The sequence below is a fragment of the Phalaenopsis equestris genome, unplaced genomic scaffold, assembly GCF_001263595.1.
Source record: "Phalaenopsis equestris unplaced genomic scaffold, ASM126359v1 Scaffold000224, whole genome shotgun sequence".
Lineage (NCBI taxonomy): Eukaryota > Viridiplantae > Streptophyta > Magnoliopsida > Asparagales > Orchidaceae > Phalaenopsis > Phalaenopsis equestris.
In genome coordinates, this window is record NW_018164666.1 from 1967273 (window position 1) to 1986637 (window position 19365).

Below are 19365 nucleotides of genomic sequence, written 5' to 3' on the forward strand. Positions count from 1 at the left end.
CCCTCATATATATATATATATATATATATATAATATTTTGCAAAAAGAAATTTAATTCACTAATTTATGACACATATGTCTCGCACGCGTGTCATTTTTTTATTTTATTATTATGTAAATAAGACACGTCAAGAATGTCTCTGACATGTGCTTGAAACATATCGGATAAGCGTCAACGTTTGAGAAGTGTCTGACACTACACGACTTCTTAGTTAGGAGTATCCGTGTCATAGACGACCAGCACAAAATTTTGTTTTGCTTTTACAATTAACAGTAATAAGTGGACATGGACACTATGTGTTTTTTTTTTGTCATCCTTAATATTTATTTTGAGACATTTATATTTATCCCACATATTTTTTTAATATATATTTAAATATCTAATTTTTTAATTTTTTATATTTGCATGCATCACATGCAAATATCCAATTTGAGGTAAGAAAATATCACTATCACATATTTTTAATGTATTTAAGATTTATTAGAATTAGGTGAATTTCAACATACCATTTTTTATGAAAGTGTTTGTATTAATGTGTGCAAATAATTGAATTTCAGTATAAGATATGCAAATTATTATATTTTCAATGCAATGTATATAAATAAAAAAAAAGGAGATTGACATACCTAACACATAGTTCTTATTTATCTACATATCTCACAATTAAATTTTGATATTTACATATTTAGTTTTTCTTTTGATTTAATTTTTATGAGTGAAGATGTATTTTAAAAAAATTGATATTAATATTATTTTTATGTGGCATTAAAGATTTGAGTATTAAATAGGTAAATATGAAAATTTAGGCGCGAGACATTGTTAATACTAGGGCTATCAATATGGCTCGTTGTTTGTGAACAGCTCGTGCTTGACACGTTTTGGCTCGAAATACTAATATATATATATTTGATTAGTGTTTTTAAAAAGTTAATTGAGTACAAGGCTACAAAGATTTATAATCAATTAAAAATATTAATTAAGAAAATAAAAAAAAAATTATTAAATTAGATTCATGATATTTTAATATAAATAATAATTTTTAAATCTTACCCCAATCCTTAACATCTTATGGCTACGTGATTAGAGTTGTCAAAATGACTTTTTGTTCGTGAACGACTCGTGTTCAAATCGTTAAGCAAATAAGCTGAACACAAACGCTCTTATTGAGCTCGAAATATAAACGAGTCTAACAGGAGCCTCGTTTACACCCCTAGTTAATGCATAAGAATTGTATACTTTTTATGTTAAAATACCACTCCCCTAACTCACACGCACAGCCATCGAAGGGAGCTTGCTGTGACTGCTCTGAAGTGAAACTAAGCTCAGCCAGGAGAGACGCCATGGCGATTGCCGGAGACCTGAGGGTTTTCGCCGCATTAAACACCCTTCCTAAGAGCCCTTCTAGTCCAACCTTCGTTTTTTCTTCTCCGACTTCGTTCTCCACGAAGGTCCTCTCTCTCTCTGTCTTTTATCTTTAGTTGATTATTTCTGGAAGAAATGCGCTCGAAGGGCTGAAATCACATGTTTTTCACCTGCAAATTAATTTTAACTGGTGATGCACCGATGCATTTGGCTTTAGCTTAGTGTTTCTATGAATCTGCTATTGATTTTCATGCTTATCGATTGTGTTGTTACATCCGCTTAAATCTTCTTGAGGAACGGCGCAGATTGGAATTGTGGATAAATATTCTACCTCCGATGATTCAGTTCTAACATAGTTATAGAGAATTGTGGCATGAGAAAATTTGTAGGATATAATGGTGGAGTATTAGGGCATAAATTGAAGAGGTTATTTTTGTTATTGCTACATTTTTTGGGTTTATTTTATCTTTTTAGTTCAAAATCAAAGAAGTTTTATGCGCATTGTTGGAAGGATAAAATAAGAGTGTCAGTGAGTAGATGAAGGTTACAAGGGGGTTAGGTTAAGTGCAGTGGCCGATAGGTGGAAGATTGAGGGTTTTACTTTCGAAATTAAAGAAATGAGAAGGGCTTAGGTTTGTTCTATTAGAGTCTTGGCTGATAGCTCCTTATGGAAATTAGGGTTTAGGGTGCTGAGGAGGATTTATTTAGGGTTTGTGGAAAAGATGGAGATGGCTTGAGGCTATTTAGGGTTGAAAACCAAGAGCACGAGATTTAGGATATTGATGTGGGGACTGAAAACTATGGTTTTTTATGCTTTAAGGGATTGTGGTACCCTGGACACAATGCTGGGAATGGAGGCTAGAATTAGGGTTTGAAAGAGTGGAAGGAGACAACAATTTCTTGCCAAAGGAACTATGTAGGTTCGGTCACCGAGCAATCCGAAAGCATCTAAAGGGGAGAAAATCTAACCCAAATTGTCCAAATTAGAATTCCTTTAAGAAAGATTTACATACATACCACTCAATTCTTGTGTATTTTCATATGTAACACCTAAACTTCAATTTTTACATAACACGCCACCTCACCTATGCATGAACGTATTTCACTTTTTAAAAGTTAAAATTGTGATGCTTTTTATGTGACGCGAGAAATGTGGGTGGTATAAATGTAAAAAGCAAAGTTTAGGTATTAGATATGTATATACATAAGAATTTGGTTATGTAAATGCCCACAAAAACAAAAGAAATCGAAGGATGGGAGTTGTCGAACTAAACATGGAGGGGATAGATTACAACAATTCTCTAAATCAAGGAGATGCAATCTTCCCGCTTTGATTTGAGGGAGGCCTTAAGTTGTGGATTTTGAATCTTAAATTAAAACGATGAGGCAGCCAAGGTTGAATTCCAACCACGAGACTTGACCAAAGCAAGCCAACCACCTAGTCATTTCAAAAAGACACAGAATTAAATAATTACAAGGCTCGTGCAAGTCTGTGAAACTTGGTTTGTAATCTTATAACTGGCCAATGTACCATTTGATATTGTTTGGCATCACCTTTAAGGTGCGTAGCTTTTTCTAATAGGAACTTAAAATTTGGGTTAGATAAGTAACCTTGCTTTTTGGCCCCCATGAATTTTAAAAAGATAAGTTAAATTTAGCATTTTTGTTTGTATTTGCAAGAATATCTCAAGTTCATTTAAATAGAGTTTCACTGATGTTAGGTTGCACTATGACATAGGAAGTTTGTATTAATGTATTAATTTGGGAACATTTCATTTTGGATTCTAAGTGCTTTCATATTGTAACTAGAGTGTTGCGCTGGTGAATTTTATTGCGAGCAAGAAACAAATTGACAATTAAAATCTTTGCTTTTGGTTTTAATGCATTCTTTATTTCTTATTGTTTTCTTTCCATTTGTTTACTGGATGGAAAGTTACTTTTATCTCCCTTTTGAATTATCCTGTTGATTTTTGTGATCCTCTCCCTTGCTATATTTAAAGTATTTCGTTGATGTTTTTGTTTCGCTCTATCCCTTGCTGTAAAAGGCTGTTTCATGTGCCTTTCCCTCGTTCTTGTTACACTGTTGAATTATAAATGCTTGCAAATTTAGTAACTTAAACATCCTGCAATTCGATGTAGCATGCTGATGTCATGTTTGGAAATCTTAACTTTTTTGTATTTTAGATGCATAATTTCACCATGCTGTAGCATTAAAGAAACTTATCTTTGACTAATAAGCTCCATCAATTTTGATGACATGATTCACACTAGCATACAAGGACTTCCCATTGTGTTTACTATTGTCATAATAATCATAATAAATACCACAATTAAACTAGGCGTCTTGATATAGGCAGCTAGAACCCATAGATTGTTTGTAGATGTATGGTGTAAATAAGAAAATAGTTTGGGCTGTTGTGAGTGTTTGGTTTGGATTTAGGTTTTGGCTTCGCTAAGCTTTTTTTGATATACAGAGGAGTTATCTTTGTTATTTTCCTCTTTAGAGTAGCTTTGAGTTCTTATATTATTTTTTTATTATTTTGTATTTTACGGGATTAATTATAGACATTTAGATATTCTGGTTGAGTTTGTATTTTTGGTCTACTGTTTCTTTTTAGTTGATTTGGCTCGGGAAGTGCGATTGTGAAAAATTCAGCATCCCACACTAGTTCCTGTAAATAGAATCACTAAATCCTTGATAAGTAGTCATCAAGAAATCACATTTTTCAAAACTAGAATCTTTAATTCATGGTTGGAGCAATACTTAAGCTCTTGGCTGAACTTATTTAAGATGTTGAAATTCATGATGCAAATTTTAATGATTTTGTAATACTAAAACTTGTATTAGAATTTGCTCCATTAGTTAAGAAACCTTTCCTTGATGAGTCCGAAGAGTTAGAATCTTGTTCCGAGTTTGATTATGAGTTTGACTAGCAACAATTCATAATTGTTTATTGTCCTGTTCTATACATTATATATATTGCATTATTCTACTGCAAGTAATAAATATTCATTAGATTCACAAATGTGTTGATTTGTGGAAAAAAAATATTGATTAAGACAAATGAGAGTGTGGTTAGACATCCGCTCATTATCATTCAGTCGCTTCTTTTTCTATCTCTTTTTCTCTTTCGTTACGGACAAGTTACCTACATTATACTTTTGGGGGTTTTACATGCATACCACCTAATTCGTATATATTTGTATGTCTAACACCTAAACTTCACATTTTGCATTTATACCGCACAAATTTTTCATATCATATAAAAGATAACACCTTTTCATGCATAGGTAAAGTTTCATGTATGTAATTAAACTTTAGGCGTTATATATGTAAATACAAATGAATTGAGTGCCATGTATGTAAATCTTCATTCTTTTCTTTAGTGTTAGATATCTATTATTCAGTTATTCTACTTGGGTATTGTTTTTCATTGCAATATTTTCGTAATTGTTTGATTTCAATTTTTGTTGGATGAATATATTAGATAGGTGGTGAAGTGCCAAAATAATCCCCTGAATATATACATCAGGCTATTTTAGTCCCAGAATTTATAAAAATGTTAGATTAGTTTCTAAACTTTTTTAATGGGGGTCAATACTGGAGACTATTTTAGCCCATATTAATAGATTATTGGGACTAAATTGACATTTTTCTTATTAGTTATGTATTCCCCTTGACATATTGACTACGTAATGGGCTAAAATTTCTCATTTTAAGTATTTCCTTGCAGATGCTGTTCAATGCTGATTCAGTAAATTTATCTTACAATTTTGTGAACAAGAACAAAAGCCAGCACATGTTATCTTTTGATAATAACAGACCACAGAAACACCTCTGCTATGGAATAAAATCAGAAACACCTTCAGCAACCATGAATCAGGATGCCGATCTTTTTCTTCTTAATGCTGTCAGGATGAGCTTCCTCGAGCGCCTCGCCCTCGCATGGAAGATTTTATTCCCCACAACTACTGATCGGAGAAATTCAAATGCCAAAATTGCAAAACAGAGACTCAAGATGATTCTCTTTGCAGACAGATGTGCGGTTAGCGAGGAAGCAAAGCAGAAGATCGTGAGCAGTATTATTAAAGCTTTGTCGGATTTTGTGGAGATCGAGTCGCAGGATAAAGTTCAGCTCAGCGTTTCAACGGATATAGATCTCGGCACAATGTATTCTGTCACGGTGCCAGTGAGGCGTGTGAAACCAGGTTACCAACAGTCGGATGAAGAGTACTCGGGAATAACCGGGATAGAGTTCAAGGATAAAGGTGAAACATCTGGATGTGTTGATGTCAAGTTCGATTTTTATGTTCCTGGCAACAAAATGCGGCGAGTCCCGTAATAGGTTTTTTCAAATTTTAATTTGGGGCATATTTATATACGTAGCACACAATTCTTATGCATTTACATGTCTCGCACCCAAAATTTCATATTTACGCACGTCACTCAAATCTTTAATAACATGACAAAAATAGCATTATTATCACTTTTTGAAAGTGAAATGCACATTTTCATGTGTAGGTATAAAGCACCTTAATGTGATGTAAATATGAAAGTTTAGTTGTGAGATGCGTAAATACATAAGAATTGTGTGCTACGCTAAATTTACCTTTTTTTTCTATGATTCAAGCATTCTGAAACATTTTGGAACTGCTAGGTGTATATATGATTCAGAAACTTTGAGCAAATTATGCAGTGATAACTGTAATGATCTGAAAACTAGCTTTTGGTAAGCATATTATCCACATCATGAATCTTCTCATGTGGAATTGAGTGGCTTTTCCAGTTGATAATTTGATTTTTTTGAACATATTTGCCTTACTAATGATGTTTTTTTTAGTAAGATTTACATATGTAACATTTAATCTTCAATTTTTACATACATTCCACTTTACTTTGATATGATATGAAAGATTTTGGGTGGCGAAATTGTTAAAAGTAAAATTTTAGTATTAGATACATGAACAAATAGGAATTTTGTGGTAATAACTACTATTGTCATCATCATTAGTTTTATCTTAATTATTTGGAGTTATTGTTATGAACACATTCTTTATATGTTGATGTTGGGTGCAGTTGAGTGGTATCATGCGTATTATTTGTTCATCATGCACATATATCCAAGCGGTACATCACGCATCAACTCTTCATTCCATCTACATGTGCAGATTTAATTCTATATACAAATATGCCAGTACTGACCCTCCCAAATAATATAGTCCAAATTTATGAATATCTGATCCAGATATACTTGGTAGTAGAAAACTGACTAATATGTATAAAATGTAACGCCTAATATGACTTTAAAAATCTATGATTGTAAAGTCTCATATAACTCAATATAAAATTGTCATTGGAACCAAAGAAGTGATATATCCTCCATCAAAATATAGTAATAAATGTGATAAACCTGTATTCGTATTGTAAAATGAAGCATAATCTTGCAGTTGGATTTTACTTGCACTAGTAAAATAAATTTCAGTGAAAATATGTACAAGTTTAAGCACAATTAATAATCATTAATGTCTCATGCAAAAAATCGTAACTATAATAATTAAGGAATGTCTTGCATTATTGGTGTGTTTTAATATTTAATCTTGAATTACAACCGAGCTACAGCATGACCAGCTTCAGTCGGCCCGACTAGCTCTATTTGGCCAGATCAGCACCCGTTCGACCAGACCAATTTCGTTCGGTCAGGTCAACTCTGTTCAACCAACTAGGACCCATTTGACACATCCAGCTCCAGTCGGCTCAGCTAGGTCAGCTTGAGCCGGCTCAACCAACCTTGTTCGGCCCTACCAATTTTCAATTGGCCCCACCAGTTTCCTCTCAACCAAACTAAGTTCTAATCAACTTGGTTATGTTCCGCTCGGCCATGCTAGGTTTTAGTTGGTCGGGTTGGGTTCAACGTAACCCGGGTTGGGTTCCACTCAGCTCCGACCAGGTTCCAAGCGGCCTGACCATGTTTCAATCGACACAACCAATCTCCGTTCGACCCGGCCAGCTTCCACTCGGCCCCTAACAGGCTCCACTCAGCCCCAACCAGCTTTCACTCTGTCAGGGCAGTTTCAATCGATCCGACCAAGTTTCATTCAGTCAGGCAAGCTCCAAGTTAGCCCAACCAACCAAGCCAAAAGCAATCGAACGACAAACTCATACAAGTAAAATATAAAATGTATCCTAGTACGAATCCCTTTATAGCAAGGGCTAAAATATAATATGATCATTATGCAACCTCTTTATAAAGAGGAGAAGCATTTTATGAACAAAATATGCTTTAGCAGACATATTAGTGTTTATTATTATTCATCTCTCTATCTCTCTCTCTCACTCACATTAAGCTCTATTTCTTATATTTGATTCACTACAAATCAGGATTAAACAGACATACCTCTTAATTCTTAGGTATTTACATATCTAACAGCTTAACTTTAGTTTTTACATACATGCAATTTTACCCAAGCGTGTATCACTTGTTAAAAATTAAAATAATAGTCTCTGATGCAATGTGAGAATTTGTTGGTATATGTATAAAAAATAATGTTTTGGTATTACATATGTAAATACATAGGATTGGGTGGGCATGTCTGTAAATGCCCGTTTTTTTTAATATTATATATATATAACTTCCGAACTTGAACAGTTTATTTAATTTTATTTTAAACTCAACAAAAAAAATCAACAAAACTTAGGAAAACAGTATTATTAAAATGGAAGATTTACATGCATATCAGGTAATTCCTATGTATTTACATATCTAACTTCTGAACTTCAATTATATATATATATTGAACGTCAAATTTTAATATTTGCTTATATAACATTTTAGTCACACCACATGAAAAGTTAAATTTCGCTTTACAAAAAACTTATGTTAGTTGCGTACGGAAATCATACGTAGAGTTGGGTATATTTTAGGTTAGTATAACTAGATTACACTTAAAGTTATACCCCTTTGTAATTCTTCATGTAACCTAAGTGTAAACTAGCTGTACCCTCCAAATAACCTAAAATTTACCCAACTTTGCATACAAATATTTCTCCATTGTTACAGGAGTATGCATAAAAGCGTCGGTTAAATATATAAATAAATAAATAATTTGTGCTCCTCCCACTTAAATAAAGCTAAAGAACAACAATGTCCTGCAATAAGACTCCGGATCACACAAATAAAATTGTACTTTTAAGACATCTACATAAATACCACCCAACTCTTATATATATATATATATATATATATATATACCACCAAAATCTGTCATAAAACATAAAAAAATATCATAATTTTAACTTTTAAAAGGTGAAATACACCTATTCATACACAGGTAAAATTGGAATTTTAATGTTAGATATGCAAATACATATGAATTGAACAGCATGCATGCAAATGTTGATAATTTTGTAACAAAATAGTGAACAAAATAAACGGAGACACAGAAGGTGTGTGTTCATTTAACCTTCAAGCATGGCCTTAGCTGCATCAATAAGAGAATTTCTGAATCCACCTGTCGCTCTGCCGAGCACAGTATATCCTTCCTCGTCTTCGACGTCCATGTCGGCCCCATGCCTGAGCAGGAGGAGAGCAACCTGCAGGAGTAAAGAAATACATAGCGGTTATATCATTCATTTTTTTCTTTATTTTATAAATCTAAAATCATGCTTAATAAAATTGTTTAGTTATGGGTGGCATGATAAACTCTTTGAGAAATTAATGAAATTGCAAAAATATGGATGGGAGTCTTGATGTGTATTTTGAGATTTGAGTGGTTTTATTATAAATATATGTAGTTGATGTTGGGATGGAAATATATGTTTTGAGCTTCCATCAATTAGAAATCAAAGCCAAATTAGATTTGAGAAATTTGAGAAGCACAACAAGAACAATCCCATAAAAAACACTCAATATTTACATGAAAAAATTCGAGAACGGGAAAAAAAACCAGAGCCAAACCACTAAAAAATTTCACTACGAAGAACCAAAAATATACATAAATACTCCCTCAGATCTTCTCTACAATCAATAGAACTTGCAGAAATTCGCTCCAAATCTTCCTTTTTATATCAGAAAGAGAAAGCCCTCGCTTCGAAACCCTCTTCTCGACCCTTTTCTACTTCATGAGAACCTTGTCAAAAGTATCGCAGGCATCGCTCAAAATCGCAAACTGAAGGAACAGAAGAGATCGAATCGTCTGGTGGCGTGGTCACGCCGAGTAGTGGTGTAAATATTTCGCTCGCTCGGGAAAATCACTAAAACAACGATCCTCTGCGGCGCTGGTGCTTGCAGCTATGGGCTCCTGTGTGCTTCTTTAGGCTTCATTCCTAAACAACCTGCCACTTGGAGACCGATCACACCCAACAAATATCCTCCAGATCTGCATCTCCATACGTAAGATCTTCCTAAGCACGTATTGTGGTGTGGTTCACCCTCAATCTCAACCTTAATGAACTCCAACAGAAGTCAAGCATAGGTCCAACTTCTTCATGGTCACCACCTTTATTAACATGTCTAGGGTTGTGTGCATCTTCTCCAAGAACAATTGTCTATCTTATAGGATATGGCATATAAAGTGATACATCAACTGAATGTGATTTGCCCTAGAATGAAAATCAATGTTCTTAGCAAGAAGAATTGCACTCATAATGTTACTATGGAACTTTTCAATCCCCTACACCTTGCTCAATTCAACCATAAAACCATATAACAAAATTATCTCCTTATTAACCTCAGTGATGGAAGTGTATTTGACCTCCATAGTTGAAAGTACAACAATCTTCTGCAGCCTGAAAACCCAACTCGCCGATGTGTTCCCCAAAGTAAAGATATATCATATTGTATTCCTACTATACAAATCTCTTGATACATCTAAATCTAAAAATCCTTGTAGACTAATCCCTACACTTCCATAACAAAATATCACATTGATTTTTACCCTCAAATGCTTGAAAATCAACTTCATTATCTCTTAATGATGTCTTTCTGGATTGCTCACATACATGCTGACCACACCCACTGCATATATAATATTTGGTCTTGTGAAAATCATGACATATATCAAACTTCTAACTGCTGAAGCGTACATTCTCCCCATCTATGCTTGTTCTACATCAAACTTAGGCGATAATTTCTTAGATAGCTTAAGATAATTACCTGAATGGCTAAAAATTGATTTTAGCTCGCCCATGTTGAACTTATGTAAGATCTTCTCAATATATTCTGTCTGAGACAACTTCAGTGTATCTACACTCATATCCCTATTGATTCTCATCTCGAGTATTTCTTGATTGGATATAAATCTTTCATCTCAAACACACTAGATAATTGCTCATATAAATCTCTCATTTTCCCAATATATGTCCTTGCAATCAACATGTAACATAAAAAATTAGCAAGATATGATGATAATCAAAGTGTTTGATGAAGCAACAATGATCTATTTGACACTTCATGTACCCACTGTCTAATAAGGATCTGTGATGTATATCAAATATGCATGTTAATTTTAGGATGTTTTTATCTTTATTTATGTTTTTTTATGTTTTTCATGATATTTAGAATTTTATATGTAGTGTACATATGAGTATACAATTTGAAAAGCAAATGAGTTGAGACGAACTCAAAACAAGTAGACCTAAGTTGAACTGGGCTGCCCGGGAGCCCACTTGTCAAACCTAGGAGCGCCTTTGCTAATCATGATGCCTAGGCGTTAACCTTGGGCCCCTAGACGCTAGGGGACAACTAAATAGAGACCTAGCACCAATTATGGGCGCTCAGGTTCCAGAAACAAGCGCCTAGGATCCCAGGTGCCAAGTGCCTCAAAAATTCATCCCAAGAAGGTGAAAAGTAGGCGTCACGACTGCAGAGCCTAAGTGCTAGTTCGCGCGTTTTGGTGGTTTGGGCAGTTCTGGGGCGCTAATTTGTGACTGATGCTATATATTATCATTTGTCCGAAGTCGGGGGAGCATCCAAGCATATTTAGAGGGACTCAGAGCATATGGAGAACCGAAAGTGGAGAAAACTTGAAGCAAGATTCCAAGTGCAAGTGAGTGAGGAGAGATTGAGAGTGATTTAATGTGTGATATCTTGTTGTAACTCAAGAATTTTCATAGGATGAAGGAAGGAGATAAGTTGTATTTGTTTCCAATGATTTTTGGTTTTTATCCATGAATTTCTTGTGTATGTTATTCCTTTCTATTAGTATGATGATGTTGTTGTTTGTGAGTATGAATTGTGAGTAATTTTCTTCTTTCTCCCTTGGATTAGCAGCTATGTATGAATGATTAGTGTAAATTTTGGTGTGATTCATGCAATTTCTCATATAGTGATATTTTAACCTTTAGAGCTTGATTTCTATTTGACTCGACCAGTTAAAATATTAAAGATCATCATGAACTTTGAGATTCAAAAGCTTTCTTAGTAGAATAATTAAGTTAACCAAACAGATATAAAGGAATAGGAATATTACCTCTAAATTTGTACAAATTTGTAGGAAGAAGCTTAATCTTGGGCAGTTCACATGATTTAGAGAAGTAAACTAGTGCACTTGTCAATATTTCTTAGACGCAAGGGCAGGGATAAGGCAGAGTGTGCTCTTGCTTGAAATTTAGATTTGAATCACAAATTTAATCCCTGAATTATGCAAGACCAATTAAAGGGAGAATTACTCTCTCTATTCAAACCCTGACCTTGTTAGCCTACAATCGTTGTATTTCAAAGATTAGGATTAGTCACTTAAATAAAATACCAAAACTTCGAATAATCAAGCTAAGTTCAAAACCAAGAGGTTAGAAGTTTTTCAGCTTTAAAATTTAGCTTGTTCCATGAGAGATCGATACACAGATTTTGTTCTGTATACTATTTGTATGACACTTATGCTTGCGTGATTCACCATTGCTTCGCAGCATTTGGTTTGTATCAACTTGTCAAATATTATGTACCAACGTCTCGGGGCCTGGTTTAAGCTATAGAGACACTTCTTAAACCAACATACCAAACCTTCTTCTCCTTGAACCTTGCAACTCTGCGGTTGCACCATATATAATTCCTCCAAACCTCATGTAAGAAAAGCTATTTTTACATCAATCCGCTACAGATGTGGATCTTCCTCTGCTAACAAACTCAACACAACTCTGATAGTTGTCATCTTTACCACCCAACAAAAGAATCTCCATGTAATCCACTTTTTCCTTCTGTTGGAACCCTTTACAACACAAGTCTGGCCTTGTAGTACCTGCTACCATTTAAATCATCTTTCTAACATGACCCGACTCGATAGCTTAAAATTATCAAGGCAAGAACGATCGGTTTGATGGAGAAAAACTTTTCAACTTTTTCATTTCACAACAAAATGAAATCCAAAACACAAAAGAATCATTCTCTTTCAGAAAACTTACATTTATAACAATTCATTCATATTTAAACTTTTAAATTTAACATAAAATAAAACAAAACTATAATACTTGTCAGTCCGCGCTCCTTAGCACATGCACATGTATTTTCTAAAATTCAGCTAGTCTAAAGCTAGTTTTTCTGTAAAAATGTTAACAATTAAATGGTTGAGAAAACTACTCAGTGGACAAATATTTTTAAATTACAATAATTCTTATTTTTAAAATATTTTATAAAATTGCAGTGGATAGTAAAAGACTGCACAAAAAAAGAACAACAATGAAAATAATTTTCTATTTACTTTCATTTATTTTTATTAACCTTGTCATTATTGAGAGCCACATTTGAATGTATATTTTTAAAAATATATATATTTAACATTTTCCCGCCTATCACAAAGGTAGGTAATCATTTCTATTTCGATTTCCTTTTTTGTGCAGAGGTACATTGCATTCATCTGTCAGTATCATCCAATAGTGTCTCCCGTATGCATGTATATATCATATTTTATTTATTTTCTTATATCTAACATTTAAAATAAAAACATAAACATTTGGACTTTAAAAGAAATGATGAAAAAAAAATAAAAATATAAGTAAATAAACATAACAATTGTAAAATAAAAATATATTTACTCGACTATACAGCATGTAATATGAAGTTTGTTATTATTTTTCTTAGGCGAAACTAATCTTTTGAGTGCACCTATAGAAACAATTTAAATTTGATCAGTTTCTATTATTTATCATTTCATATGTAAATATATATTTACTTCTCTTATGGTCTTAATTTAAGTTTGCCAACTCTCCTAAATATTAAATTATTTCATAAATTAGTATAATAACAAAATGATGTTTCAGACACATTTAATTTGGAAATAACTTCATTACAATTTTCATTTCAGGTTTATTAAATTTTAATATAACTTAACATAAATTAGTTAAAAAAATATAGATTAAATATTAAAATGGGTCGTCATACTTAAAATTTTTCTACTCTACAAAATAAAATCTTATTGCTTTCGTCTCCTCATCAAAATTCTAAAACATAATTTTACAAAATTTTGAAATTTAATCTCAAGTTAATAAATCTTCTTCTTTAATATTTCATAACTTATTAAACATAAAAAAGATATAACTTTCGATTTCGAAGCTATTACCAAAATGACTCATAATCCACATTGATTCCTCATTCACTTGTTCTATTTCTACGAAAGAGAATTTAGAGGTTCGATCGCGCCTTCACACACGCAGGAAAAATGCTTCCTTGGGTTGCCATTCACTTGTTCTATTCCTACGAAAGAGAATTTAGAGGTTCGATCGCGCCTTCACGCACGCAGGAAAAATGCTTCCTTGGGTTGCACCTTGCTACCAAATCTCATATAAGCCCGATTGAATGCTCCACACACGAGGAAATGGCTCTTGCAAGCCGCTCATTCCTACCTCATCCTTTTGATCGGTTATGGCACCAAATCCTTTATTGGAGCTCATGAGACTAGTGGTTTCATCTCACTTCCCTTCTAGACTCAAACGACTGATGGATTGTCGACGACACAAAAGGAAGGCTCGGGTGAGCTGCTCGAGCCCTCTAGGTGCTCAATAAAGCGTCTCTTGAACACGGAAAAAGTTTTTTGCGAGCCGTTTGATCATTTCTTCTCCTTTCGCTCAGTCCGTTCACTCAAAGTTGTGAAGGTTTGGTCGAATGTTCCTACGGCTCAATGGTAACCTCCACCCCTTATCTTCTTCTTCTTCTTCTTCTTGTTTTTCTTCTTCCTCCTCTTCAACTAGGGAGGGCCATAGACATAGCGGAAAATATTTTTGAAAAAATTCTTGTCAACGGGAGAATTTGGCTATAAAAAGATGTCATAGGCAACTTTGAAGAGGGAGGAGCCATTGAAGACGGCTAGAGATAGAGTTTAGAAGGATTGGAGAGCTTATCCTTTATGATTTCTTTCTTGCTTCAGGTTGAAGTCCTACGGGCATTTTCTTTTCCTTCACTCTTGTGTTTTTCTTATTGATTTTGAGAGAAGATCGTATGAATGAAAGATCTGCTGCTATGAAAGAGAGAACAAATTATTTTATAAGTTTTTACTCTCTAGTTTACTTGCAACAATGGTTTTTAATGAATTTGATTTCTATCTTTCTTTGTATCATGAGTGGCTAAGCTCTTTTTCACGTCTCTATGATGAAAGAATCGTGGTTTTGTGATTTTCTCATATTATTTTCCCCAATACGTTTTCTTGAGCTTTCATATCTATGTTGTTGTCCGACCAATTAGGGTGTTGACATTTTCTGTGATCTACGACTTTTGTACGTTGCGTAGAGGAACGAAATGGTTAACCACAAAATCTGGGTAAGAATAGACATATTCTATCAGAATTTTGTAACCTAGAAGGGGGATAAGAATAATCCTGCAGAATCATGGGGATTAAGGACATGTTCATGCGTTCTAGTTTTCTTTTAACCTGGGCATAGGCATAAGGAAAACTTTTTATCCATGTTAACAAATATCACGCAGGGGAAAGTTTAGGTATACCGCAAACCACCATGATTCCTAAATCACAGAGGCGCGGGTCTCATCTCTTGTGAAGAATCATAAGTTTTTATCCGTTTACTGCTTTCCTTTGCTTTTCAAACTTATTAATTTTGTTTCTGTTTTTAAGTAAGATTTTAGAAACTTCATCTTTTATTTATGATCACACTGATCTAGGTTTAGACGTTTAGTAAACTGGAGATTCGCTCTTCAAATATTTCTTAGTCATTTCCTCGTATGATTAATACACGGTACTCTTTAACCACGTTATTACTTGACACATATATTCGTGTGATTGATCGACTTACTTCGTGTTAGGTCTTCGGCCATTAGTAACAACTGTCTGAATTTGTATCTAAAGTTGGGCAGATAACAACAACAACAATGACGACAAGCCTTTATCCCACTAAGTGAAGTCGATTGCATGAATCATTTTTCTCCTTTGTTTCCTATTGAGTGTCATATTTTCATTTAATTCTAATAAATTAATATCATTTTTTATAAAGCATGCCCAAGTCTTTTAATATCAAAAACGAGAAAACATACAAAATGCCTAGGACTTTCTACATTAATAATCTCATTAATAAAATAAGCATAATCCATGAAAAAAAAGCCATTTAAAGGCTTTTTTGATTATTTGATTTTAGAAAAGATATTTTACAAAACGGTGCATTAGCAAGATTCTATTATTTGGTTGGACAAATGTAGAATGAACCAGGGACCTAAACTCTACAAAGGCCTTCTAAATCCCTCAAAAGGTGATAATTTATTTTCGCTGAAAATGAAGGCAAAAAAATATTAAATTTTTAAACATGTTTTCTAACTATAAGCGGCCAAATAAATCATAATTGTGCGAGTAAATTCAGATTTTTTTTTGTTACAAAAGGAACCCGAAGAAGATCAGGCATAAACATAAGCACCCAAGATTTATTTAAGATTTTTTGCCCATTCTTTAGAAAGATCCACTTGGAAGTTAATCCTCATATATCCTCTGTTTTTCGCAGTTATAATCCAACCTACAAAATAATTGTAAACAAAAACCCTCAAGGGTTGATTATTTTCCAAGCACTATTCCATATATGTATGCATTAAAAAATTTAAATCCCGTCAATCAAATTCATTTCGTAAGTATAAAACAAACAAGAATAGAAATCAAAATTTAAAACAATTACACTTTTTGCCTCCACATCTAACTAAAAAAAGGGTTAAACAATCCTTTACCTCTTTGTTGCAACACATCACTGCCTGCATAAGAGTTGTTTGGCCTGTTCTATCAACGGCGTCAATCTCCGCTCCTTCCTCAATCAATAGCTCACAAAGTTCCAAGCGGCCCGTACTTGCAGCCCGATGAAGAGGGGTGCAACCAACCTAAATAAACCATATTTGAGAGCTTCGATGGCATAGTTTACATGTAACAAATTTACAAGATTTTTCAAAGTTAATGAAAGACATGTAAGAAATTGCATGAATGTTTCACACCTTGTCCTTTTTATTAACATTTGCACCATGAGAAATCAGAGCTTCAGCTATCTTGAGCCAGCCCTTACTAGCAGCATAATGAAGGGCGGTCCGTCCGCCATCGTTGGTCAAATTAACATTGGTTCCTGTTTTCATATAGGTGAAATCAATAGTAAGTGATCGAAGCGCAGTTCGAATGATGTGATATTGAAAAAAAAATGCAGCAGATGAATGGTGGATGAACTAAATAAAAAAAGAGAGCTCTTTAGCGAAAGAGAATCACCGTGGTGTTCGCAAGACCAGCCATTAACCCCCAAAAATAACAGTGATTCTCTAATCATTGAAAATTAAACGGTGAACACTGAATTGCTAGCGTGTGTACAAACGAAGAGCTAATGGTATACACACAAAATACATGATGCATTGCAAGGGGTGAAATTTAGGTATGCAAATGAACTCGGCATTTAACAAACTACTCATAGCACGGCTCGATTAAAGCTCGTTCATGATCATTTTATAATTAACCAAATGAACTTGTGGGTAAAAATGAAGAGCTGATGCTGAAAACACACAAAATACATGAGAAATTGCTAGGGGTGCAATTTAAGGAACTCAATATTTAACAAATTACCCGCGTCTCGACTTGATTAAAGCTCGCTCACGATCGTTTTATTAATTAACCAAATGAGCTTAAACACTTTAGAGATACTCAATTACTAAATAAACAAGCTTGAAAAACTAGTTGTTTGATTTGTTTATGTTAGTGAATAGAATCATTTAAAGTACGTGGACAAGCTCGTGAACCAAATTGATTAAGGCTTGAACGACTCAATTATAGCTCATTCATGAATGATATCATTTAAATGTTTATTTTTAAACTCAAAGAGCATTATTAGATATAACTCATTTATTTTTCCCAACAAGTTTTTCATGTAAAGCTCTTTTGTGGCTCATTTATTTTGTTGAAAGAGCTGCTCATTCATAAGGTTGATAAGACCATGTGTAGACTGAACTCAAATCGAGCTTGACCTGAGCTCGAACAAGATATCCATAAACGAGCTCAATATTGAATAGAGTCTTAATAGTCTTAAATGCACTTAAGAAATGAGGTTGAGCTGGCATATGTTCTACTCGGCTTGACTCAACCGCAAAGCTAGTGAAATTGGATCCTTGAATTCCAACATGAAAGGGATATAATGTAAAACCCCTCATTGCATCCACTTTATATTATTTTGCAATGATAGAAGCATGGAAGCTTGAACACGCCCATCATAATCAAGGATAGCATGTCTTAAAAGTTTTAGCATACCTTTGATGTGATTTTCTAAAGAGAATAATAAGTTGAATTTTTCATTTTTTATTTTAAATGCTAATTAGGTGTGTGAAATGAAAAGCTAATGAATGCAATTAAAAGGACATTCAAATGCAATATTATATGTGAAAATTGTATTGGTATGTGTATTGGACTAGTTATCATTGTATATATTCCTATAAGCCATGTATCTATGAGAAGCTCGATGATTGTTGCATAACAATTTGCTATATTTCACAGAGTTTGCTTCTTCCAATTGAGAAATATATAACAAAAAATAGGAAAAATTCAAGCTTAGAACTCATTGTTCTACAAGTTCTTCTTTGTTCTTGAGATATTTTGAATCTTAGGCCCCGTTTGGGACAGCTTAAAACTGTGACGGCGTTTTTGAAAACGCCGCCTTAATGTTTGGTAAACATGTTTTAGGTGATTTTAAAACCCTCGTTTCGCTGTTTAGTGTAAACAGTAGACGCGGGCCTATAGCCGCGGATCGCGTTTTTCCCAGACCATTTTCCTCTGTTGCCCTCGCGCTGCTCTCGGCCCTGTTCTTCACTCTCGCGCGATCGTGCCCTAGCTACCCGAGAAGAATTGGAGAGTGGTAAAGAAAATTGTGCATCCATCTCCTTCCTCTTCTCTTCTTTGCGTTTTCGGTCAATCGTGCTTGTTCTTCTTCGAATTGTTTTCGGTTGCCTGTTGACCTCAATTTTTCGTGAGGTCTAGTATTCCTCGTAGGAGTTAGGATCTAGCCTTAGGGGCTTTCCTGCGACTATCTTAGAACCTTAGAAGTGGGACCCGTCTCGTTTTAGTTCGACCCGCTTCCGTCCCTTTCTGGAGTTTCGCGTGTGTGGTATCAACTTCTAGCACTTAGAAGGACGAAACCAACATGAGGAACCCCAAAAGGGATTCCCTGTAGGTACTTTCTGAGCCTTAGTGCACAATTAGCACTCCTGCGCGCACCGGCTTCGCAATTCGGAGAGTCGACGTAGCCGATCGCCGCAATTTACATTGCCTCCGCTGTTACTTGTCGAATGCTCGAGTAAACCTTTTGATACGATCGATCGCGGGTCAATATTTTATGAAATTTGAATTTCGACGGGTTTTGACCCGATTGTCGACGACGTCGTCCGAGCGACCCCGGATGACGAAACGGACTGCGCCAACGCGTCCGGAACGTCGATTTTGCCCGGGGAGGACACTCATTTTGTCGCGTCGTCGCGCGCGAATAAATCGTTTAATTAATATCTATATATATATATATATACACTTAATATATATATTTATATATATATTAGTTAACGTTTACGTTTCTT

General features: G+C 34.3%; 2 protein-coding genes across 2 annotated transcripts in view; one reads left to right on the forward strand and one right to left on the reverse strand.

Annotated features, from left to right (window-relative positions):
* Window positions 1-1251: 1251 nt before the first annotated feature.
* Window positions 1252-5778, forward strand: LOC110023415 (cell division topological specificity factor homolog, chloroplastic). The gene is made up of 2 exons (XM_020722825.1): window positions 1252-1449; window positions 5098-5778. Exons 1-2 carry the CDS (start codon window positions 1342-1344, stop codon window positions 5704-5706), a joined length of 717 nt encoding a protein of 238 aa, XP_020578484.1. The 5' UTR covers window positions 1252-1341; the 3' UTR covers window positions 5707-5778.
* Window positions 5779-8628: 2850 nt separating this feature from the next.
* LOC110023419 (26S proteasome non-ATPase regulatory subunit 10) overlaps window positions 8629-19365 on the reverse strand; it is a 21575-nt gene continuing 10838 nt past the window's right edge. Inside the window, exons 3-5 of the mRNA XM_020722832.1 lie at window positions 16765-16889; window positions 16507-16653; window positions 8629-8954 (exon numbers count right to left, since the gene is read on the reverse strand). Coding sequence (XP_020578491.1) covers window positions 8820-8954; window positions 16507-16653; window positions 16765-16889 — 407 coding nt within the window. The 3' untranslated portion in view covers window positions 8629-8819. The remainder of the gene's footprint in view (window positions 8955-16506; window positions 16654-16764; window positions 16890-19365) is intronic.